The sequence below is a fragment of the Oryctolagus cuniculus genome, chromosome 5 (assembly GCF_964237555.1).
Source record: "Oryctolagus cuniculus chromosome 5, mOryCun1.1, whole genome shotgun sequence".
NCBI classification, from domain to species: domain Eukaryota; kingdom Metazoa; phylum Chordata; class Mammalia; order Lagomorpha; family Leporidae; genus Oryctolagus; species Oryctolagus cuniculus.
Genome location: NC_091436.1, coordinates 108,078,635 through 108,104,595, shown reverse-complemented (window position 1 = coordinate 108,104,595; position 25,961 = coordinate 108,078,635). Strand labels below are relative to the sequence as shown.

At 36.9% G+C, this 25,961-nt stretch overlaps 1 protein-coding gene across 1 annotated transcript in view; it reads right to left on the bottom strand.

Annotated features, from left to right (window-relative positions):
- The window catches only part of EYS (eyes shut homolog), a 1,404,981-nt gene that overhangs the window by 907,834 nt on the left and 471,186 nt on the right, over positions 1–25,961 (bottom strand). The window contains exons 14-15 of the mRNA XM_070074646.1: positions 7,079–7,271; positions 3,828–5,447 (exon numbers count right to left, since the gene is read on the bottom strand). Of these exons, the coding sequence (XP_069930747.1) occupies positions 3,828–5,447; positions 7,079–7,271 (1,813 nt within the window). The remainder of the gene's footprint in view (positions 1–3,827; positions 5,448–7,078; positions 7,272–25,961) is intronic.

Genomic DNA, 25,961 nt, shown 5'->3' with positions numbered 1-25,961 from the left:
TTCTAAAGTAGACCTTTGTGTGTTATGTTTCCTCCCTACATGTTACTTCCATACTAGGAAACTACAATGGGTAGCAAAACTCAACTCCATGTGGTCTTGCTGGGGTAGATTCCTTGCTTTGCACTGGGCTACTGAGAAAAAAAAAAAAAAGCAAAAACTACAACATTCCACACAACCCCCTGTTATTAGTGAAGTGAGACACCATGGAGCCACTGCTAGAAACACGTTTCTTTCAGTTTTCTGTACCCCTTGAAGTGCCTGATGGCTGACTCTGAAGTACAGTGGCAGCTCCACTAAATAAAATCTAAATTGCCTTTCTTACCTGTTTTCTAGATCGGATCAGTTGCTCCGGCTTCTTTTAACACAGGAACAAATGTTTAAGGAGGGAGAAAAGGAATCTGCTTTAGCAGTTTAGTGTTACTTTCCTACAAAAATATGACTCACTTCTTTTTACCAGTTATTAGGAAATGAAAGAACAAAAACAAACACCTAGAGTTCCCTGATCCAAATACCCTCTCATAGCAATGCATAGACTGTTTTCCTTGTAATTATTCCCCAAACAATACAGTATAACCGCTATATACATAGAATTTACAACGTATTAGGAATTTTGTGCAATGTAGAGAGGATCTAAAGTACATATCAGAATTGTGTGGGTTATATGCAAATGTTAAGGCATTTTATGTAAGAGCTTTTAAGCATTAGCCGACTTAGTTACCCTCGGGGTCCTGGAACCAATCCTCACAGACTCCAAAGGATGACTATAGTGTTAAAGCCTTAAAGTTCCTTCACTCATCAAGAATAATTTCTTATAACTAAGTTCTCCAAAGAAATTAAATTAAAATGTTTCTAGGTCCTTATATAAGTAATAAAGTGTGAGATTATAATACCAAACCCAAACTATCTTGGAAATATTTCTCATTCTATCTATATTTAAGGCTGATTATAACAAGATTTAAATATAACAGTGATATACTGTGCTTATAGAATGACTTGGTTGGAAGAAAATATCGAAGAATGAACCAGGCGTACATACATACACATATAAATAGGTAGACGTTCCCATGATAGTTATTTGACCAAACATTGACAAAATACCAAGAAAATGTTTAAGGTTAGGTCTGGAAAACATTTAATGAAAGGAACTGAACAGTCAATGTTTTATTCACTGTAGGCCACAGCGTCTTCTTTACATCAATTCACTTCCTCTAGGAATTTATAACTATGGAAGTCGAATATATCACATTTGCCTGTCTAGATCTTTCTGTCATTGTTCATTCTGCCCTCTGAACACTGCAGGTGAATTCAAAGATCTCATCCTATCCTCCAGCATCCGAATGGCTTTGGCCAGTGGGAAGAACCAAGAGGCCAGGAGACGAGAGAGTGAGGTTAGGTATGAATTGCCTGTTTTCTTCCGTTTGTTTGCCTTCAATTGCCCAAGTTCTACTCCTAAAACCTCTAGCTTCTGCAACCTGGATCCTTTCCTCTTCAGGTTTGATTCCAGATTTTCCCTGTGTACTGTAAGGCTCAAGGTGATGGTAATGGGGATTTGTTCCTACTATTCCTCTCCAACCATACAATCTCTCCACATTTGACTTAAACTCCACCCTAATCTTTGTAAATAATGCTCCCATTAACCTTTCTTGAGATACTTGAACTAAGTGTGTTATATATTCCCTGATGTGACACTGACCAACATAGTAATGAACATATTTGATAATGTTGGCAAATATCTTGTAAATGACTGAGTATTGTGTCCAAAATGATTAGGTAAGTAAAACTGGAAGGAGATATTTGGACAAGATCAAAATCATCAGAACATTTACAACTGCAGTGAGGGGATAGGAAAAATGGAAGTAGTGAGATATGTTCACAACAGGCAAACTTAAAGCTTGATTTTCTGGTAATAGAGGCTATGTGTCCTGAATATTTTGTAAAATTTTAGTTAACTGAGAAGTGAGGGAAGAAGGAAGGGGTGGAAAGAAAGAGAGAGAGAAACAATTTTTAATTTTTTTTTTTGTTTGACTCCTCAAATGCCCACAGTGGTCAGTTGTGGCCAAGGCCAAGGCTGGTATCTGGGAAGACAATCAAAGTCTCCCACCTGAGTAGCATGAACACAATTACATGAGCATTTCTGCCTGGTTCACAGGGACTGAATTCACAAACTGGAGGCAGGTGTTAAGTATTAAACTAGAGCACTCAGATATGGTATGTGGCATCTTAAGTGAAAGCTTTAATAAAGATTTATTTATTTACTTGAAGTTCAGAGATACAGAGAGAGGGAGAGAGACAGAGAAAGGTGGGAGAGAGAAGGAGAGGGGGAGGGGGAGGGGGAGGGGGAGAGGGAGAGAGAGAGAGAGAGAGAGAATATCTTCCATTTGCTGATTCACTTCTGAGATGACTGCAGCAGGCCGAAATCAGGAGCTGCAAGCTTCTTTCTGGTATCCTATGTGTGTGACAGGAGCCCAAACATTTGGCCCATCTTTCACTGCTTTTATCAGGCCATTAGCAGGGAGCTAGTTTGGAAATGAAGCAGCCAGGGCATGAACTGGCACCAATATGGGATGCCAGCATCACAGGCAGTGACTTAACCCAATATGCCACAATACTGGGCCCTTAACTGTCAACAAGCATCTTAACCCCTAGGCCAAATGCTCATCCCCCGCCCTATAGTATTCTAGGCTTTACTATGGGATAAATTTATTGAAAGAAGTTTTAACTCACCTGCATATACCAACAATCTTGTATGTGGAATATGAAATATTAAGCACTATATTTTAATCATAACAGTCAAACCGCAAGCTAGCACCTTATGAAAGTACCATGAGGATATTGCATTTCAACATATAATTAAATATATTATGTTATCTTTAGAAACTTTTGAAGAAAACTCCTATCACATTAGAAATTTTGATATAACAATTTGGTCTTTCCTATTATTAAATGTAATCCATAAGTTACATACCTAAACACTTTTGTAGGTTGATGTGTACAATGTGTTTCCTCTGAAGCGAAAACATGCAACCATACATATATATGCAAAATCATACACAGATTTCTCACTGAAACTATAAATTTCTCATTAGCTATAAATTTATCATTAACTTCACTACCACAAAAGTAACAGTTGCAATTCAGTAAGATAGAACTTATTTAAATAATGAAAAAAATGCTCTTTCTTTTGGTTAAATATAATTCTTTTTTTTCTTTTTGCATCCTGACAAGTTTGATAGAAATTATAAAGGAAGGTACTATAAGTGACTTGAAAACTGCTTTTAAGTAGAAATATTATCAGAGAAAATAGGCTTTCTGTTTAATACTGTAAGACAATTTCAAATTTACAGTTTTAAATATTAAGAAATGATAAATTATACCATATGTGATAGGAAAACCTAATAAAATTCCCTTGAGTCCATCATAGTTCCCATTTAAAAAATACTAGCACTGAAGAAAATGCTAGAAAGGTTAGGTTATATTGTACCCAACCTGACAAAGAAGCTATTTCAAGAAATGAGAATAATAAAAGTTATCCCTAAACTTTGAAAGATCTGTTGTAATGAATGGAACTAGCTCAGTTTCTGATTGCTTGCCAGCGGTGTAGCCACCTCCAACATACTCCTGTATTGATCTGGCAGCCTTTGTGGCAGTGCATAAAGAATAACCATCTGTGTCAGGTACAACAGCAGGTTCCGTCTCCATTGAACTGGCTGCTGCCCTGATTACAATGAGGCTGTTTAGAGCACCTGGTGACCACGACAGACTCTTTCTTCTCTGTAGTAAAGAAACTCATTTCTAAAAGTTTAGTGAATAGAAACAGGGAAACTCACCAGAAACAATCAGCTGTTGAGGTGCTGTAAGGGACTCCAGTGAAGACAAAGTAAGAGGTCTAGTGATGGAAGGACCCTGGCTTGCAGCAAGAGATTGCCGATCCTGCATACTAGGCTGAAGTTCCCATCTGGGCCAGTCTACAGCAGTCCTGCCCTGTTCTTTTAAATCAGATGTGAAGGGTGGATAATCCATGTAAAATGGGCTAGATGGCTGACTTACAGAAGTGGGGAAGGAGGTCTGTACAGGAAGGAGTTGTGGTGCTGAAATTGTATAAAGTGCAACATTAGAGAATATTTGTGCAAAATCAGACAGCGAATCTGTAGGCAGTGGCAGACGATTTTTGAAGTCATTTGAATGTACAGTTTCTGTATTTATCTTCAAAGTTACACCGGAATCAGTTTGTAAGCTTAATTCAAGATCCAGAGAATTATCGCTTCTGTGATGTTTGATGTGTGTATGAGGTACTCCACCTTCTTCTATGTCCTTTACATTTCCTTGACTCAATATGCCAGTGGGGGCCACAGCTACAGGATATTGTCCTATTTTCAATAGTTTTAAAATGTTTTCTGATAGTGACAGATCATCAGTAGTTAGTTGGGAAGTCAGATCAGAATTCATAAAGTCTGAAGACACAGTTTGTGAAGGGACAATAGATAAACATGTCTTATACAAACATAAATTAACATCCAAATTACTTGATAGGGTAATGGATTCTTCCAAGGATGAGGATAAAATTGTTCCTTTTGCACTCTTTTTAGAAGGAAATAAAGATGACAGTTCTGTGAATGCCACTGATGGTGTTATTTCGGTAGGAGAAGAAAATGCATGCCCAGAAGTGATAGTTTGAGTTCCCATTAGTGCATACCAGCTGGCTAATATTGCTGAGTTCATCCAGAATGTCTCATAAAAGTGGGACTGTTTTCTATGCAAAACTTGATCTGAGAATTCATAAGAGGATTTTATTTCAGTCATAGAGCAAGTTGCACATGTTTGGCTTAATTCACTTAAAGAATCAGCAGCCTGTGAGTTGATGTTTGTGAGTCTCCGGTCGCTAGATGCTTCAGTAATAGCATGATGTTCACTGGAAAGAGAGGCTTGTGTACTGAATCGGTGCAGAGTTGATGAGTTTAAGATGGCTACCTGTTTGGATATAATTATCTTAGCAGGAAGAATGGGAGACATCGAGGAGCTCAGTAATCTCCAGTGCTGTATTCTTGAAATTAAAGAAACAGCTGAATATTTTTCAATACCTTCTTCAGCTCCCCTAGAGACAACTGGAGGTGCACTTGTAGAAGCAGTTGAGAGCGTGAATCCACGGGAGAGTAATGAGTGTCTGTTTAACTCAGTAGCAGCCCCTGCAATGTCACTAATTACTGAATTCATTGTGGTAGCAAATAAGGCAGCAGTCTGATATCTCTCAAGTAAAAAGGATTGTGTAGGAAAAGTAAAATCTGTCAGTAAGGAGGAGCCCATAAGTGGTGTCTTTCTTCTATCTGGGAAAAAGAATGTTGGCATGGCTACAGAAGTTTGGATAGACAGCTGTGATACAGAAGTTTTGCTCCAGACAGTTTGTGCTTCTTCATGAACACCAAAATTCAGAAATCCAGAAGAGGAAACAGCTGTGAAAGAAAAGACAAAGACTGTTTTGCTGAAAGTTCTTTAGAGGAAATCAATTCTCCAAGTAAGTAGGTTTAAAAAGATATATCAATACTTCATTCTGCCAAACCAATGGTTGGAGGAACATCATGTTTGAAAATGTCTCTTTTGGAGATTAAGAAAGGAGGAGGCAAAAAAAAAAATCAGAAAAATAAATTAAAAATGAACAACTTTGACCCTGGGTTGATTCTTTAGTAAGCTTTACTTTCATGTCCCACATATTATATGTCGACACTTATGGCTCTGCAGATCAACCATCTAATGAACACATATGAGGAACTTTAGTGACTTCACATAAATTGCATAAATGCAGTATTCCATTATTTACAGCCCAAAGGAGAGCCAAAATCAGAATAAATGGCATTACAGAGAGTCTACATATTCACAACCAAACGACTCCTTTGAATTATAAAACACAAAAATTTACAATCTATTGTCCCAGATAGAATCCATGAATATTTGACCCACCATATTAGAACGCTCTAAACATTATTTTTGATTAAAGGCAAAATGTCATTTATGTCAGATAACACTATATTTCACTTTAGTTCTTTAAAAGAATAGAAGTTATAGACAAAAAGTAGAGTGAGCTACCTTTCTGTTTATCTGATAATCTTTAAGATTTTTTCTTTTTTTTTTCTTTTTTTTTTTTAATCTTAAGCAACTTTATTTAGATTTTTTCTTTTTTTTTAAAGGTTATATGTATTTATTTATTTGAGAGGTAGAATACAGACAGTGAGAAGGAGAAACAGAGAAAAAGGTCTTCCATCCGTTGGTTCACTCCCCAAATGGCTGCAATGGCCAGAGCTGCGCCGATCCAAAGCCAGGAGCCAGGAGTTTTTCTTCTTGGTCTCCCATGTGGGTGCAGAGGCCTAAGGACTTGAACCCTCTTCCACTGCTCTCTCAGGCCACAGCAGAGAGCTGGATTGGAAGAGGAGCGGCCGGGACTAGAACCTGGCGCCTATATGAGATGCTGGCGCTGCAGGCAGAAGATTAACCTACTGTGCCACAATGCAGGCCCCAAGATTTTTTTTTTTCTTAAAGAATTTCTTGTTATGGGCTAAAATTCTCATTCTGATTATCCTGAGTTTCATTAACTATATGAAGACTGAATTTGGAATTTATCATATGATCTACTTTTTATAATATGACATCACCTGATGTAGTGAATTGAATAATAAGACACAATCAAACAGCTTCAAGATGTCAAAATATCTCAGAACAGGAAAACCCATTTTTTTAAATCTGAGTGGCTTAGAAATAAATTAGTAAGAGTGTTAATTTACACATAATGGTTCAGAGGACATTAAATAAAGACATAGTGAGGAAAGCAGTACAAGGTGCTTTTAAGTTAGATTTACAGTTAGTTAAAATCATGAATGAAGATCTAATTTTCTATCAGAATTTACTCATCAGAATAAAGTCTGTTAATAAATATCTTCCCACTAGTCTACATAGAATATTATTAAAGAATATTCATATTCTTATCAGAGTACAACTTGATACCTCTAAAAACACAATTTAGAAAATAAAAATATATTTTCACAACTTTTGCAAACTTAAACTTCTTTGTGTCTCACTAGCTTCTACTTACCTTGATCAGCTGGATAAGTATCCATTGTGGTCCAGATTGCTGTAGCCCTTACAGATGGAGAACTACTGACCGAAGTTTCAGAAGGGAGTATTATATATGTTTGTGAAGAAGTGACATCTGTTCTTTGAGAAATGGGAAGTAAACAGGTGACTCTGCTCATTTCATCATCATGAAGAAGCCCAATAGAACAAGTCTGAAAATGACAATCACCATAATTAAATTAAGCTAGAATTTCTTTGCTCCAGAGACAAAAGTTTTTGAAGACCATTTGTATCTTTATAGTCACATTAGATAGCTCAAATCATCACCTATTTATGGACAAATGAAATATATACAGCAAATCTTACATTTCAAAATTAATTCATTCAAGACTGGGATATGTGTAATTGAATGCATATTCTTAGTTGCCTTATTTTTCAGTTAAAATACTACTTTTAACTCATTTTAAGGATTTTTAATGATGAATTTGAACCATATAACATTAAATAAAGATATATGGATATGAGGTACAAAATAAATTACAAAATTTTTTGCACTAAAAGTAATAGTTAGAAGCTAATAGAAAATGCCATACTTGCAGCAGAATCACTTTCTTTAGATTTTTTCAAAGTATTAAATTTGATTAGCTTACAAAACCAATGTTCTTTATATATTTTAGTTTAACATAAATACCTTCATTTGTCATATTATGAAATAATTACATGTAAAGAAATTGTTTTGAGCTCATAGGAAAGATAATTGGGGTGTATGAATTTAATAAAGCAAATGAACAAAGAAATTTTCGCCTAATTGCACAGTTAAAAATGTTTTACTATTTACAGCATTTTTATCCTTAATGAAATATAATTGTAAAATGACTAAAATATGAACACATGACTATTTCCTAACACTAAAGATACCATGTAAATGTATCTCTGCCTTACTGCTGTAATATTTGACCAAGATTACATCTACATTCTATAAAACTTAGGTCTTGCTCTGGGTATATATTTTGTTTCAGGTATATTTTTTGGATTCACTTTCAACTCATGACTGAAAGTTTTTATAAAAGTAAGAGGATTCCTATGTTAGATAACTGCTTTAAAAATATAAAATTCAGAAAATAGTAAAAAGTGAAGCTAGAAGTCATAGAAGAAATATCAAGGAAAATGGAACATGATTCTCCAGTTTAAGACCTTAAAATTGTTAATCTGTTTTCACTCAATGATAAGCAGCAAATCAGTGAAAGACCTCAAAGATTAATGAAAATATACATGAAAGCCCTGTAGAGACCAGAATGCCACTCTACTACCTTAGAATGAAAGCATAGCTAACATAGAACTCATAAATACTTGCATAATTCTGGACAGCATATTTCTTCCAAATTATAATCACAGGCCATAATTAAGTATTTTAAATAATCACCACTATAATATTAGGGAATCTTTAAAAATCCCAAGATCTACAATTTCACTCCTTATCATATGACTATACACACACACACACACACACACACATCATAGCTTTTCCTGTGCATTAAATGAGAATATATAGGTGGTTAAAAAGCTTGACAACATTGGGTTTAGATACCACCATAGCAATGATTTTATTAATAGATCCAGACTACTTGATGTTCATTGGTAAAAGCTATCTATCCTAAGACAAGTTTATATTATCACTTCCAACATTTGTTCCTGTAACTACATTCTCCAATACTGTGTACTGTTTTATCGCTGAATTTTTTAAGACATTAATCTAAGACATTTAAGTCCATCAGTCAGGAAGTCATACTTTCCCTCTGCTGTGTTGCATGATATGAGCCTAGTCAATATCCATCAAATGTTGGAAAACTTCCAAATTTACTGCTGCAATTTCAAGTTTGACAGCAAACATCTCATTATATTCTTTAATTACTAATAAGGAAGAATTTGTTATATGACATTTCGTTCTGAAATGTTCCTCCAAGTAGATTTTAACTGACCTACTTTTTTACTCATCCATTCTAAGCCTATATATTATAAATATATATATACATATTTTATTCATCTATATCTATCTATCTTTCTGTCTGTTAGGTCTAACTGCATGTTTACTAAACATATTTCTTCTTCCTCTTGGACTACATGGCTAAGTCACTCTGTGGTTATATGTAACAAGGCAACTTAGTTCCAGACAATGCAATAAAAGGATGGTCATGAAGTGTGCCAATTTTAGTTACAGCCCCAAAATCTGCTCTGTATGAACCTCCAGCCTCTTCTATGACCTGACCTATGAAGACTCATTTTAAAGATGGTACAGCCACAAGAAGAAAGTAGTTAGGTGTTTGAATCTCTTATCTTAGGAGGGGAGCTGAAATCAGATACACTCACTTGGAATTCATATGAATGAAAAATTAATTTACATCATATTAATTTAGTAACATTGTGAAAGTTATTCTTAAAGCACCTATCAGTGTCCTAACTAATACACCAAATTCTGCCTCACTTTGAATTTTGTGATAATATTCTTTGCTACCTGAAATGAACACAAACCAGTATAAAATACCCCCGAAAAGTTGGATATTTCTTCACAATGTCTTCATTACACATGAAGGAAATTGCAATTCCAAAAATATATCTTTTCTTTAAGTAAATCTTTCATTTTTGTTTAATTCAAACTTTATGGCTATTATTTGTTACTACCATGTGTAGTATAACAAGCACTCATTGATATTGACTGAAAATGTAATAGGCTGAAGATGATGTTTTATTTGTATAAAAGAGCTATTTAAAAAGGAGTTATTCATAAAATACTCTACACATTCCACTTTTTTTTATCAAACCATTCCTATCCAGATTCCTTTTCACCATGTTACTAGATCTCTACTAGTGAATTTTCAGAAATGACCATGCTGCTAAATTCCAAGTATAGTTTCTGGTCTTCATGTTACTCAAATTCTCAACAACATTCAATTAGAGTCTACTATTATCTTTACAATTTTTGGTTTCTCGCCTACATCTTACTTCTCCCCATACTCCTGTTTCCACTTTGGTTCCTTCTCCTGTGTCAGAACTCTAATTTGAAATTTATCGCGGGTTTTTCTTCAAACTCATTTCTTTCCTTTTTTTTTACATTTTCTCTAGAATTATTTGTATCTATTCAAAAGTTATAAAGATATATTGATTAATCCTACATTTTATAACTATGTCAAATCTCTTTGTAGATGTTCTTACACAAATATGTACTTATTTAGCATCATTATGTAATATACTTCTTGAGTCAAAAAGCTTAATATGTTCAGTATTGAACTGCTGATTCAGCTCCTCCATTCTGCCATATGTGTCTAACGATCTCAGGAAATACCTTACCATCACTCTGCTGCTCAAGTACTCCATCATTCTTTTTTCTGCATTTTCACATGTGTGTTCAATGTCAGGTCTTGCTGATTCATCTTTCATAATACATTTTAAATCTACCTTTTCTCATAATTTGCTTTGCCACAACCCTATGTGAAGCCATCATTATCTTTCATACAGAATTGAAATTTCCTAGGTGATTTCTTTGTTTTTGTAAACCAGTTTCTTCACTCTTGACTTCACCCTCCTTGCAGCGCTCCCTTCCCAGTTTAGGTATAATTTCAATATCTCAGCAAGGTCACTTCACTTCCTATTGAAAAAAAAAACCTAATATATTGCTATTACATTTGAATAAAATCCAAAATACTTGCTATTATTTATGACTTCTTACAGCATCAGACCCTGCTTACTTCTACAATCATTTCTGCTCCTTTGATTACCCCATACTTACTCGACTTACACTGCCCATTCTTTGCAAATCCATATGGGATAAGAGCTTTTTCTCTTCTTGTCCCTGGCATAAATTGATACCCCTGATAGCACAGCCATACCCTAATTCTCTCCTTAGATTATTTCTTCTCATTCCTCAGGTCTAACTTACATGTTTCCTTAGCTAGATTTTCCCTATCATCTACATTATTTTTTTCTCATTATAATTTTTGCATTTCTTCTCAAATACTAAGTAGAACTGAATTATATTTTTGTCTATTACCTTTCCTTACGTGCTTTTACTAGTACACTGTAAACATTTATTGGCAAGAGCTTATGTCCATTCCATTCTGTAATGTATTCAGCACACTACTGAAATGCTGATAACCACTTAGCATTTTTTTTATTATTATTTTTTGACAGGCAGAGTGGACAGTGAGAGAGAGAGACAGAGAGAAAGGTCTTCCTTTGCCGTTGGTTCACCCTCCAGTAGCCGCCGCGGCCAGCGAGCTGCTGCCGGTGCACCGCGCTGATCCGATGGCGGGAGCCAGATGCTTATCCTGGTCTCCCATGGGGTGCAGGGCCCAAGCACTTGGGCCATCCTCCACTGCACTCCCTGGCCACAGCAGAGAGCTGGCCTGGAAGAGGGGAAACCGGGATAGAATCCGGTGTGCCAGTGCCGCAAGGCAGAGGATTAGCCTAGTGAGCCGCGGCGCCGGCCACATTTCTTGAATGAATACAAAATTATACTTGAAAAATTTTCTCTGCAAATTAGATATAGTATTTTAGTAAGCAATATGTAAACATATTCAACCAATAATATTTGATATTTGAAACACAAATGATCTTTTAGATTATAAGAAAATCAACCACACAAATATGAAAGTTCAAAGAATATAAGTTTTTAGATAAAAATTATATTCATAGAAATAAAAATTCACTTGAATATCAATTAATGGGGGGCTGGCACCGTGGCATAGTATGTTAATCCTCTGCCTGTGGTGCCAGCATCCCATATGGGCTCCGGTTCTAGCACAGGCTACTCCTTTTCCAATCCACCTCTCTGCTATGGCCTGGGAAAGCAGCAGAAGATGGCCCAAGTGCTTGGGCCCCTGCACCAGCATGGGAGACCAGAAAGAGGCTCCTGGCTCCTGGCTTCAGATCTGATCAGTTCCTGCTGTTGCGGCCACTTGGGGAGTGAACCAACGGAAGGAAGACCTTTCTCTCGGTCTCTCCCTCTCACTGTCTGTAACATTACCTCTCAAATAAACAAATAAAATCCTAAAAAAAAAAAAAATCAATTAATGATCATGAAGAAAGTTAGTGAAAAAATTATCATAATAAACCGATTTAAGTACTATTGGATTGAAACAAGCCATAGATAGATAAAAGATTACTATACTGTTTCCTACAATTAATAAGAACTTTAAGGGAAACATATAACAACATTTATCAGGTAAATTCTTAATAGATAATGTTTCATCAATTTATCTCGGTAATCCTGACTATTTTATTCTAAGTAATTATCTAAGAAAAATGAGGAAAAAAAAGACGACCTAAATGAAAGATCTCTGCAAGTTAGATCCCAGTAGAAAGAATGGAGCCATCAAAGAAGGAGGTACCTTTCTCTGAAGGGAGGAGAGAACTTCCAATTTGACTATGACCTTGCCTGAATAAGATCAAATTTGGTGAACTCAAAAGGCTTCCATAGCCTTGGCAACTCATGACTAGAGCCTAGGGAGATTACTGACGCCATAAACAAGAGTGTCAAATTGTTAAGTCAACAACAGGAGTCACTGTGTACTTACTTCTCATTTGGGATCTGTCCTTAGTGTGTTGTCCAATGTGAAGTAATGCTATAACTAGTACTGAAACAGTATTTTTATTCTTTGTGTTTCTGTGTGGGTGCAAACTTATGAAATCTTTACTTAATATATACTAAATCGATCTTCTGTATATAAAGATAATTGAAAATGAATCTTGATGTGAATGGAATGGGAGAGGGAGCGGCAGATGGGAGGGGTGAAAGTGGGAGGGAAGTTATGGTGGGGGGGAAGCCACTATAATCCAAAAGTTGTACTTTGGAAATTTATATTTACTAAATAAAAGTTAAAAAAAAAAAGACTGATATTACCTCTTATTATGTGCTAGGCATGTATGATAGGGTTAATTTATTGGGCTTTTTATTTATTTTTTTTATTTTTTTGACAGGCAGAGTTAGACAGTGAGAGAGAGAGAGAGAGAGAGAGAAAGAGAGAGAGAGAGAGAAAGGTCTTCCTTTTCTGTTGGTTCACCCCCCAAATGGCTGCTACGGCTGGTGCGCTGCGCCAATCTGAAGCCAGGAGCCAGATGCTTCTCCTAGTCTCCCAAGCGGGTGCAGGGCCCAAGCACTTGAGCCATCCTCCACTGCCTTCCCAGGTCATGGCAGAGAGCTGGACTGGAAGAGGAGCAACTGGGACAGAACCAGTGCCTCAATGGGGAATAGAACCCAGGGTGCCGGCGCTGCAGGCGGAGGATTAGCCTAATGAGCCACAACGCCGGCCTGGGCTTATTTTCATGTTAGGTGATCAGAACACAAGTTCTTCCACATGTCCCTAGGTTCTAAATCAGGAACTTGGAAACTTTTCCTATTTAGTTTAGCCAGACGGAAAATATTTTAGGCTTTGCAGTTCATACAGTTTCTGTTGCAACTACTCAACTCTGCTGTCATAGTGTGAAAGCACCCATAAACAATATGCAAAAGAACAGGTATGGCTCTGTTCCAATGAAACCTTTGCAAAAGTGGTGCATGCTGGATTCGGTCTGTGTACAATATAATCAACACCTGTTATAAAGCATAATACTTGGTATCATTAGCTGAAACTCACTGGATTAAACATTTAAAAATTAAAAAAAATAAAAATGAGAAAATAATTCAAGATCAATCTGAATAAATTAAGGATATGAATAATTATAAACACTAAGAAAGATTCCAAGAAAATTTCTAGGCATAAGTAGTATGTCTGCCATTTTGATTTTTCTAAAACAAGGAAGTGGTGCTTATAAAATAAGCCCTATTTGAAATAAATATGAGTATAGTGTGATATTTCAGTAGATAGGTACAGTGTGTACTGACGAAAATACAGTAATTAATATTTCCATCTCTGTCATTATGTAATGTTTAGAGCGTTTGAACCTCATCCCTTCTACTTGCATATAACATACACAGTATGTTATTGTGAACTACAGTCAATTCACTATGCTGTGAAACACTAGGACTTACTCTAACTGTGTTTTGGTAAGGGGACACCCGTCTTTACTCAGATGAGCCATTACTTTTACTCTGAGATACATGAGTAGAAATCATGTGAGTAGTCTGTCTTGACACTAGGGACAACAAATGAAAAGGAATTATAATTAGCAATATTATGCTCTTCCTTTGTTTCTTCTATACTTCATAAAAAGAATTTCTCTCTTTTCTCAAATCCCTTATCTAAAAAGACTCAATATAGGAATTGGCATTGTGGCACAGCAGGTTAAGCCATCGCATATAATGTTAGCATTCCATATTGGAGTGCAGGTTCAAGTCCCAACTACACCACTTCCAGTCCAACTCCCTCCTAAAATACCAGAGAAAACAATGGGAGACAGCCTTAGTACTTGGGCCCCTGCCACTCATGGGGGAGACTTGAATGGAGTCCCAGGATCCTGGCTTCTGCATGATCTAGCCCTAGCCATTGAAGCCAGATAGAAGATATTCATTCTCTCTCTCTCTCTCTCTCTCTCTCTCTCTCTCTCTCTCTCTTTCTCTCTCCCCCTCTCTTAATATCTCATTCTATTTGTGTATCACTGTTTTTCAAATAAAATTAAGACTTGTAAAAAATGATTAATGTTGCTGAACTTAAATGGACTAGCAGGAATTGGTAAATTCTTTGAAATTTTAAGAATTGCAAAGTTAAATAAGCACAAAGACATTTAGCCATATCTCATATACTGTATTTAAATATGTTTCAGGTAACTCCTGTGCATTGGCGATCAACAACAATACAACTCTGGGTGAATTTTTCTGGTTATTTAGCCAGCAGAGGTCTATGCAAGCGTGTTCCTCTTAAGTTGGGTGGACTTTCCACTGACAGTGAGCTACACCTGGTGAGAGAATCAGGCTATTTAATTTCACAGATGCTAGTCTCCCACAAGATAGTGCCTCCAGGCCTCTAATACTGCTAAGAATACTGCATCTGGCTCTAGTACTATATCTATTTAAACTAGGGAGGACTTATGGGGAAAATACACACAGAAAAAAGGTCTGCTCTGTTTTCCTTTTTATTTATTTATTTTTAATAAACACTGCAGTGAACATGGAGGTGCACATGGGTTTCAATTCCTCTGGCTGTATATACAGTAATGGAATTGCTGGGTCATGTAGTAGCTGTATTTTTAGCTTCTGGAGTCCACCCCGTTTTCCAAACTGGCTGTACTATTTTGATAGGCAGAGTGGATAGTGAGAGAGAGAGAGAGAGAGAGAGAAAGAGACAGAGAGAAAGGTCTTCCTTTTCTGTTGGTTCACCCCGCAATGGCCACTACAGCTGGAGCACTGCGGCCCATGTACAACGCTGATCCGAAGCCAGGAGCCAGGTGCTTCCTCCTGGTCTCCCATGCGGGTGCAGGGCCCAAGGACTCGGGCCATCCTCCACTGCACTCCCGGGCCACAGCAGAGAGCTGGACTGGAAGAGGAGCAACCGGGACAGAATCTGGCGCCACGACCGGAACTAGAACCCAGGGTGCTGGCACCGCAGGTGGATGGATGATTAGCCTAGTGAGCCACAGAGCCAGCCTCCTTTTTCTTTTCTTTTTTTTTTTCTCTATCTTTTCTTTCCTCTCCTCTTCTTTCTCATTAATTCCAAGAAAATAACCCCACATAAATTTATCTGTGCTTTACACATGCTAGATTGGATTGCAAAGGGCAATAGTGGCAGTCAGGCGATCTCTGAGCATTGAAAGACCTCTGCTGCAGCCCAAATGCAAACAGCCATCTACACTTTTTGAAAAACCCCATCAGAGTACAAATCACTCAGGATTCTAGGGCAGAATCTGTCAGATTTCTCGACTTTTCTGCATATCAACAATTCATATGATAAAACCTTACAAAACATCATATGATCTTTGTGATCTAAAATTGTGTGATGTAAACATGCAGCTTCCAAAGACGCATCCCCTTTGTATAGTTCACATAGGTGATAGGGCTCCCAGGATCATGTAGTGATCACCCAAACTGGTTCTGAAGAAGTGGTTTAGTGGTTTCTAAAGAAGAAAGTGTAGTCAGTGCATATCTTCTGTACAAAGATTCTGTGTTAATGGCTGCATATAGACCGCTCTACAGATGGCATGAATTTGCCTTTTGTGTAGTACTAAAGATAAATGCATATATTTTTTTTTGGTTTTCTCTGTTCCAACTATATACCAAAAAGGTAGACAAGCTCTCAATAATATACGTAAACTATCATTCCTTTATTCTTCATTTCCCAATCTGCATTATTTCTCTTGTTTCTTTTGGGTAGGGGAGTGCCTGGATAGCCACAAATTCCTTGTCATTTTAGAATGACTCCCAAGAGTCTTACTTGGTATACTGCAATGTATTACTGTTTTACTTAAATTCTAGGTTGTCCACAATATATTGAAATAAGAGTTCAAAATATCTCTTCATGTGTGGAGATAAATATATTGATTTCTTTCAGGGAATATAACGGTGGGTAGACAAAATCTTTTCAGAATCTTTTCTAGTATTCTAGTCAATTGTTGATGCACATCAGTTATTGTTCTCTTTATTAAATAAAGATAAAAATTAGAAAACCATGTGGCCAGCATTGTGGTACAGTGGGTTAAGCTGTTCCCTATGATGCTGACATGTCTTATGGGAGCACCAATTTGAGTTCTGAATGCTTTGCTTCTGCTCCTCCTCCTTGTTAATATGCCTAGGAAAGCAGGGAAGGATTGTCCACATATTTGGACCCCTGCTACTCATGTGGGAGGCCCAGATAGAGCTGCAGGCTCTTGGCTTCAGCCTGGCCCAGCCCTGGCCGTTATAGCCATTTGGGGAGGGAATCAGCAGATGGAACATATCTTCCTATCTCTCATCCTCCCACTCGCCATCCCCACCCCATCTCTCTGTCATTCTGTGTTTTAAATTAACAAATAAATCTTTGAAAAAAGAAATAAAATCTTAAACTATAAACTATCAGTTTAAGAACCTTGAGAATCTATGGAATTTTTCTCAAAGTACAAATGCCACTGCCCTATTTAAATTTTATGATATGAGGCTGACATAAATGTGAGATAATCACTTCTTCCTGGGTTTCTGATAATTGGTAGTGACGCCTCAATTTTATTGGAGGTCATTTTCTCTTCCCTGGTTGAATTTGGCTATCAGATCTTTGGGTATTTGCTTCAGCGGATTTGCTTCAGAAAGCACAAGTTCATCGCTTTGCCATGTAATTTCAGTCTACTGGGACAACTTTTAGGTGACTAATGAATGGAGGGATAAAGATCTTAAGGAGTGTAATGAATCAAATTTTTTTTGCTTGCCTTGCCAGAGGAAGATTCAATAATAAAGGCAATGGACGTCACGGCTCAGGGGAAAAGTCAAGGTTAGTACTACAGATGGATGCTGAAGTAACAGGTATTATTGCATATAAGGCAAGAGATCAGAGACAGCATTTTAGAGGCAAGATCTCAAAGCATATTTACTCAGTACAGAATATGTGCCAGAGTTATTTTCAAAATGAAAGTCAGACTAGGCCATTATTCAGTTTAGAAAATCATCAGTTTATTGCCTTTCTTAGGAAAAACTAAAAATTATTTATCCATAGTACATAAAACCACTGGGTATTTTTCAAAACTTATCTGCCTATGTTTTCACATAGCACACTAATTCCTATATCACATATGCTGTTTTCCTTCTTGAGATCTCACTATTATCACACATCCCAATATGAACATAACTGACCTTGGTATTTAACGTTTTTGATTCGACTCATCCTAATATCAGATTGCTTCATAATCTCTAATCTTTCTTAATACATCACTAGTTCACATTCATGGAAAAATGTGCAGACTTCAAAAATGTCTATGATGTAGCATATTGTGTTCATTACTTGAAATATGTTTGCAGTCTCAGTAATCTATCTTTTTAACAGCCAAAGTAGTCCTTTTGGCCCTAGCTGAGAAATGTTGACCTGGAGACTTAAGACAAGCTCTTCATAAATTAGTTTCTACTAAAATTCATAGTGACTTATCACACAACCCCATAGAGTACAATGGGTCCACAAATTGAGACCCAAATTTAAATTACTAAATGAAAGTAATTAAACATTTGAAAGGAAATCCTATTTACAACTTACTCAGGACAATGCATGTAAATCATATATTTTGTTTAAAAAATTATTTTTTTTCTTTCTTTGAAAGGCAGAGCTACAGAAAGAAAGGGAAAGGCAGAAAGAGATCTTCCATCTGCTGGTTCACTTTCCAAATGGCCACAATGACTGGAACTGGGACAGGCTGACGACAGATACTAGGAGCTTCATCAAGGTCTCCCACATGTGGCAGAGGCCACGTATTTAGACCCCCTCTGCTGCTTTTCTAGGTGCATGAGCAGGGAGTTAGCTCAGGAGTGGGACTGCTGTGCTTGAACTGGTGCTCACCTAGGATGCTGGTGCTATCGGTGCCAGCTCAACCCCATGCATAACAATGCCAGCCCCAGTCATATTCTTCTAATACATTTCCAATGACGATATATAAAATATTTTCCCATTTTCATTTTCGCAATAGCACACAAACACACACACACAAAACTTTTTGTGTTTTTGGATTGATAGATGAAAGATTAGATTCAAACTCTCTTTTTATAAATTTATTCTGAATACTCTTCTATTCTCACATAAAGAAGTTAACAGAAATTCTGATAAAAATGTCAAAAATTTTAGACTAAAAAATAACCCCTATGGCAATAAGCAAATTACCTTTTCATAGAAGACATGAGTTAGTCAAATCCAGATTTAAAGAGTTGAGACTTTTTCAACAATAATCAATCATAAAGTTCAATTACATGACAATTATCTTTGGGGACACTAATCAAAAAGGTGCCTGCATGCTACTGATATATTTCTTAGACTTACAGTTATCGAATCTTAAAAGAAGAAATAGTTTGAATTTTATATACTTCACTGTGACCCAGTTCATGTTGGAAATGCTATTTCTTTTAATTTAAGTTCTTTTTTATTTAGCTAAGTTAACACACAATGTAATATTGAGTATCTAGTTAGTGTTAAGTCATTATATCAGAACATTTAAATAACTATCAAAATCACTAATGGTGTAAATTATCAATGTGACTTATATAACTCAATCTCTGTAGTCATTTTCTCAATAGCATTCTCTCTCTCTTTTTTTTTTTTTTTTTTTTTTTTTTTTTTACAGGCAGAGTGGACAGTGAGAGAGAGAGACAGAGAGAAAGGTCTTCCTTTGCCGTTGGTTCACCCTCCAATGGCCGCCGCGGCCGGCGTGCTGCGGCCGGCGCACCGCGCTGATCCGATGGCAGGAGCCAGGAGCCAGGTGCTTTTCCTGGTCTCCCATGGGGTACAGGGCCCAAGCACCTGGGCCATCCTCCACTGCACTCCCTGGCCACAGCAGAGGGCTGGCCTGGAAGAGGGGCAACCGGGACAGAATCCGGCGCCCCGACCGGGACTAGAACCCGGTGTGCCGGCGCCGCTAGGCGGAGGATTAGCCTAGTGAGCCGCGGCGCCGGCTTCAATAGCATTCTCTTGATTGAGGTTTTGAAATTCCCACTTCATTGAAATGAAATACCTTAAAGGTTTCCCTGAGATCACTAGTCCTGGAGGCTGACTCTTGATGGAGATCTATCCCTATATACAAATAAAATATGTTAAGTAAAATGAAGGACAAAAAGACAAATATCACTGGCTGACAGTGTGGTGCAGCAGGTTAATCTGTTGCCTGTAGAGCTGGCATCCCATGTGGGTGTGCCAGTTCAAGTCCTGGCTATTCCACTTTCCATACAACTTCCTGCTAGTACACCTGGGAAAGCACCAGAAGATGACCCACATATTTGGGCCTCTTCACCTATGTGGGAGACCCAGATGAAGTGTCTGGCCCCTGGCTTGGGATCAGCCAGCCCCCACTGTCGCAGCTACCTGTGGAGTAAACAAGTGGAAGGACAAAAACTCTACACCATGTATCTCTGCTATTCAAACAATTAAAAAAAAATACAAATATCACATGATCTCAGCAGTATGTAGTCTCTAAAATTAAGTGATCTCATAGAAGTTAAAAATATAAATCTGGTTGTAAGAGGCTGAGGAGTGGAATGGAGAAGGAGGAATTGAGAAAGGTTGATGAGCACTTGATTATAACTACAGAGGGCTAAGAAATTCTTGGATTTTATTGACAGTAGGGTGAAAATAATGCTAATTTGCCATATATTCCTTTATAAAATATAGAGGATAGGAATTTTGGATGTTTTTACCATAAAGAAATGTAGAATAAATATGTACTTTTTATATATTATTTTTAAAAATTAAACAAATGCACAAAAACATCTCAGAAGTTCATTATTCTCAGCTCATCTATTGTTACTGGTAGCATAGATGAATTTATAAAATAATGACTTACCAAGGTGAACACTCAGAATTCCCCAACTGTTATTTGAAAGCTGACAGATGGTTAAACTTTTGTTTTTCTTACTACCAAATCCTATGTATACCATTTAGGGGAAGTTTTCTCCAGTCATAAATATTCAGCTAATTTCCAACAAGAAAAGACACTTATTTTTTGATTCCTTTCCAATCCTACAGTGCAAATAATGTCTTCATTCTCTGAATTGCTACATTTCTTAACTATTTACATTTTAGGCCACTTTTCTTCCCTGTATTATACCCATAGGTTTATATGGATGTCTTATCTTTAAAAGATAAAAGTTCCTTAAGATAATACAAAACACATCAAAAATAACTCTGTTGGTCCAAGTCCAGTAATATACACATATTGAATTCTAAAAAATATGTATCATAAAAGGTGGTTTTAGTTTTGCACACAAAGCCACAGGCACACATATCCTTTTATTCCTATTCCTTGAAAAAAACTTAAAATCTTGCTTACCTGTTTTCCTTTGCGCAATATGTATATGTATATGTATATCTATATCTATATCTATATCTATCTGATTTTACTTACCATACTTGTCATCCAGGCTTATTATCCTATTGGAACTATTTCTTTAGCCAATGCAAGCAAATAAAATTGAGCTTCATACTTTTTTTGTACAACCATATCCTCTTGTGTATGTATGTAACAACACACATTATTTCTACATCCTATCATTTATTTGTTGCTTTCTCTACGGGCTGATATATACAAACCAAAATAGCTACAGTCTTGTGCATGGCACAAATCAGTGATCCATCTGTATGTTGATCATTCATTTTTTCATTAGCACGTATACCACTTAACACAAAATTTGCATCCTCATTTTAAGTCATTAATCATAATGTCTTCTGAAAACTATTAAGCCCATCTCATTATCTGTAACATACTGTGACAATACATTTGATCTTTCTCCCTTCAGATTCAAATACGTTAGGCTTTAGTTAGAATGCCTTTCAACCTTATCTTCAAACTCTGGGAATATGCACATAACCTTCATCTTACTTGAGAAATGCCAGTGCAAATGGCATGAAAACAATTACACACAATAATACAGAAACATCACTATGATACAAGGACACCTTACGCCCTTACACCCAAAATAAATTAAGTGCCACATGCAAAATATTCTACACTGTACATCAGTACTCCTGAACTCTATGGAGAGCATCCATCAATGGGTCCTATGTCTCTCTAAACATTGACTCTTTTCTTAGTTTCATTTATTTTTAATTAAGAGAGAGCAAAACTTTAAAATAGGTGCACTGGATATGAATTTAAAAAAAAAAAAAACCAGACTATAAGGAAAGAAGTAAAACCCTACATTTCTCAGTGGCAATGCCAGGGAAAGCAGACAAATAGATAATGGTTTCTATCATCAAAAACACAATAGGTGTATATTATCATATTTCTTCCTACTGCTAGTTAGATTAATTATTTATGGAATAAATTAGCAGGTATAAAATACACAATCTCATTCATTATAGTGTAAGAACCATATGAAACAAGAAATTTTGGTATAAAATGTAAGCTAATTTTATAGGAATATGTCTGAGTCTGTTCAGGTTCCTATAACAAAAATACCATAAACTGACAGAATTATAAACAATAGATTATAATTACAGTTCAGCAGACTAGGGGAAACACAAGATGGATATGCTATCAGGTCCAGGTCTGGTGAGGACTCACGTTCCCATATACCGCCTTCTAGCTCTGTCTTCATGTGGTGGAAGGGAGTGGCCAGCTCTCTGGCATCTCCTATAAAGGCACCAATTCTAATCCTGAGTACTCCATCCCAGTGGTTCCTGCCTTCTAATACCATTGCCTGGGGTCATGGTTTCAACATACAGATGTGAATGGGAGGAGGCACAGTCCCTCAAACCACATCAAATTATAAGTGTTAAAACCTTTTTTAATGAACTGTAAGCTTATCATAGAAATTTGAGTATAGCTTAGAGGGGAAATGTCAAACTGTAATTGGTTACAGAAGAAAACCTTTCTGTCATGGTGAGTATGTACATGGCATTTGGTTAACTGGACAAACATAACTCCAACACTTATTGTATATGTATAATGTCCCAACCTCTTTGAGTCTGTTTCCTCATCTCACAAATCTATTTTCAAAATGAAATGAGATAATGCACCCAAAGCACTTAGCATGGAAAACAGTTAATGCATCAAAAATGGTAACTAACTTTAGTGGAATTTTTTTGGCTTTAGTGAAAATTTAGATCATTCTAACTATTATTGGAGAAAAGAACTCATTATCTCTTCAGTGATGCTTGGCATTGTAACATCAGCCTGCTTCATAAAACTTTTCAGGTTTTTTTTTTGTAATTGACACCAAGATAATTAGGACTCATCCTTGTTTTAGTTAATTTGATAAAATAGATTTACTTACAATCTACTATGTGACATTTACCTGGAGAATAGAAGAAAATAACATTTGTACAGTTCCTGAACTTACATGAATTATTGAAAAGGAAAGGAGAGAGGAGAAAAGAAAGGATGGACAAATAGCAAACTACAGCCATATAAATAACTGAGAGATTAAAGTTTTAGCAATTGCAATGAAGGAAAATTATAATGTGCTACCTAATTACTTGTAGTAATACAGAATGGTGTAGACACTTAGGGAGGATATATGGGAGGATATATATAGATATAGATATAGTTGTATAGATATAGATATATAGATATATATGGAGGATAGTTTGGTACTTTCTTTTTTTTAAGATTTTATTTATTTATTTCAGAGGTAGAGTTACAGATAGTGAGAGGGAGAGACAGAAAGAAAGGTCTTCCATCTGCTGGTTCACTCTCCAAATGGCCACAATGGCCGGAGCTGCACTGATCTGAAGCCAGGAGCCAGGAGATTCCTCCCAGTCTCCCACGAGGGTGCAGGAACCTGAGGACTTGGGCCATCTTCTACTGCTTTCCCAGGCCATAGCAGAGAGCTGGATGGGAAAAGGAGCAGCCGGGACTTGAACTGGCGCCCATATGGGATGCCGGCCGAGGATTAATCTACTGCGCCACAGCGCCGGGCCCTGGTACTTTCTTATGCCAATAAACATACTTTTACCATATGATGCAACAAGTGCATTCCAAGGTGTTTTATGCAATTAAAATAGAAACATGTTTACTAAAAATCTGCAGAGAATAGCTTTATTCATGGCTGCCCAAATGAGCAAACAACCAAGATGTACTCAGTAAATGAATGAGTGAATAAATTATAGTACATACAGATAATGGCATATCATTCAGCTCTAAAAATAAATGAACTCTTAGGCCATGAGGAGACATAAAAGAATGTCAAGTTTATATTATAAAGTAAAATAAACCATCTAAGAAGCTTGCATACTGTATGATTCCAACTATATGACATATTGGAAAAGGCAAAACCATGTAGACATAAAACGATCCATGGTTGACAAGTTAGTGGAGCAGGATGGATTGATAAGGCTCTCTCTCTTTTGTTCTGCTATTCAAATAAATAAATAGATAGATAGCATGTTTAAAAGTTTATGGGAGAGCCGGCCATGCGGCTCAATAGGCTAATCCTCCGCCTTGCGGCACCGGCACACCGGGTTCTAGTCCCGGTCAGGGCACCGGATTCTGTCCCGGTTGCCCCTCTTCCAGGCCAGCTCTCTGCTGTGGCCAGGGAGTGCAGTGGAGGATGGCCCTGGTCCTTGGACCCTGCACCCCATGGGAGACCAGGATAAGTATCTGGCTCCTGCCATCGGATCCGCGCGGTGCGCCGGCCACAGCACGCCAGCCGCGGCGGCCATTGGAGGGTGAACCAACGGCAAAGGAAGACCTTTCTCTCTGTCTCTCTCTCTCACTGTCCACTCTGCCTGTCAAAAAATAAAAAAAAAATAAAAAATAAGAAAAAGTTTATGGTAATTGAACTAAAATATAAATTTATTTTTGTACAATTTTTTTAAATCCATGCATAGTTTTCTCATAATACATATTTTCTGTGAACATTTTGAACATACCACATATAATAACATTTTATACTTTCTGTTGCATCTTTCTGAGAAACTAAAACTAACCAAAAAATTGATTCTGTTAAAGAGTTACCTAAGCAGGGACTAGTGCTGTGGTGCAGTGGGTTAACACCCTGCCCTGAAGCACCAGCATCCCATATGGGCACCGGTTTGAGTCCCAGCTGCTCCACTTCTGATCCAGCTCTCTGCTATGGCCTGGGATAGCAGTGGAAGATGCCCCAAGTCCTTGGGCCCCTGCACCCACCTGGGAGACCCAGAAGAAGCTCTTGGCTTCAGCCATTGCAGCCAATTGGGGATTTAACCATCAGATGGAAAACCTCTTTCTCTCTCTCTCTCTCTCTCTCTGCCTTTCCTCTTTCTCTGTGTTACTCTGACTTTCAAATAAATAAATAAATCTTTAAAAAACAAACTTATGTAAGCATATATCGTAAGATCTTAAAAAGTTTCCCTGGAAGAGAGAAATATTTGGCAAAACCTGAGAGATAATTAGAAAAATTTAGAGTAGCCAAAAAAGAAATTGAGGATCTTCGTAGACAAGAGTTAAGCATGTGGAAGGATACACAATCAGGATAAATTAGAATAGCAAAGTCTAAATAGGGAACTTAAGCTTGGAGGGTTGGGAGAAGGCATGCTGGAAAAAGGCTAGAGAAGCACTCAGGAAGAGTTAAACTGTACAAAGCCTTGCAGATCAAGGCAAAGTTTTGGGATTTTGGATAGAATTTTGATTTCCACCATCTAGCATTATTTTGGAGAGTAGCCCAATAATATGTTCTACTGATATTCCTGCCAATATTAAATATAGAAGTCTATCTTCATAATAAACAAGTAACAGATAGAATGTGGAGGAAAGAATATTGATCTATAAATTTGGGTGTTTAAGATTCTGTGTCCAGCTCCCCAGTGGACTTTGTTATGGCTAAGCTTTCTAATCATCCATACCCCTCTTGCTACAGGTGAGGAGGTGGGCTCAGGAGATTTCATTCTAATTGAGATCTAAAATATTAATCCCATTCTCCTTTGAATCAATTCACAACATAAATTTTATTCCAGGTTCTAGCAAAAAATAAATAAATAAATAAATAAAAAATAAACTCTTATGCAGTCAGATTTAAGCAAAACCCAGATACATAAAAAGGAGTGTTGGACAATCCTTGCTGTTAACATCTAATTAATTAGGTTTATGGGGCATGGCTAGTCTCAATTCTACTATAGTCAGTTTACCAATTAAAACTAATGTTTTAAGACATTTAGATTAAGCATAATAGCTGTGCCACAAATTATTATATAATTCAGTTTAACTACTATACTCTTAAAAACAAAAAATTACATTTTCCCATTATAAATTATATTTATTTAATACAGAAAACTTCCTCCTTACATTGTCAAGATGTATGATTTCATTCCAGGTTACACTGTTGTCTCTTCCAAAACCATCAC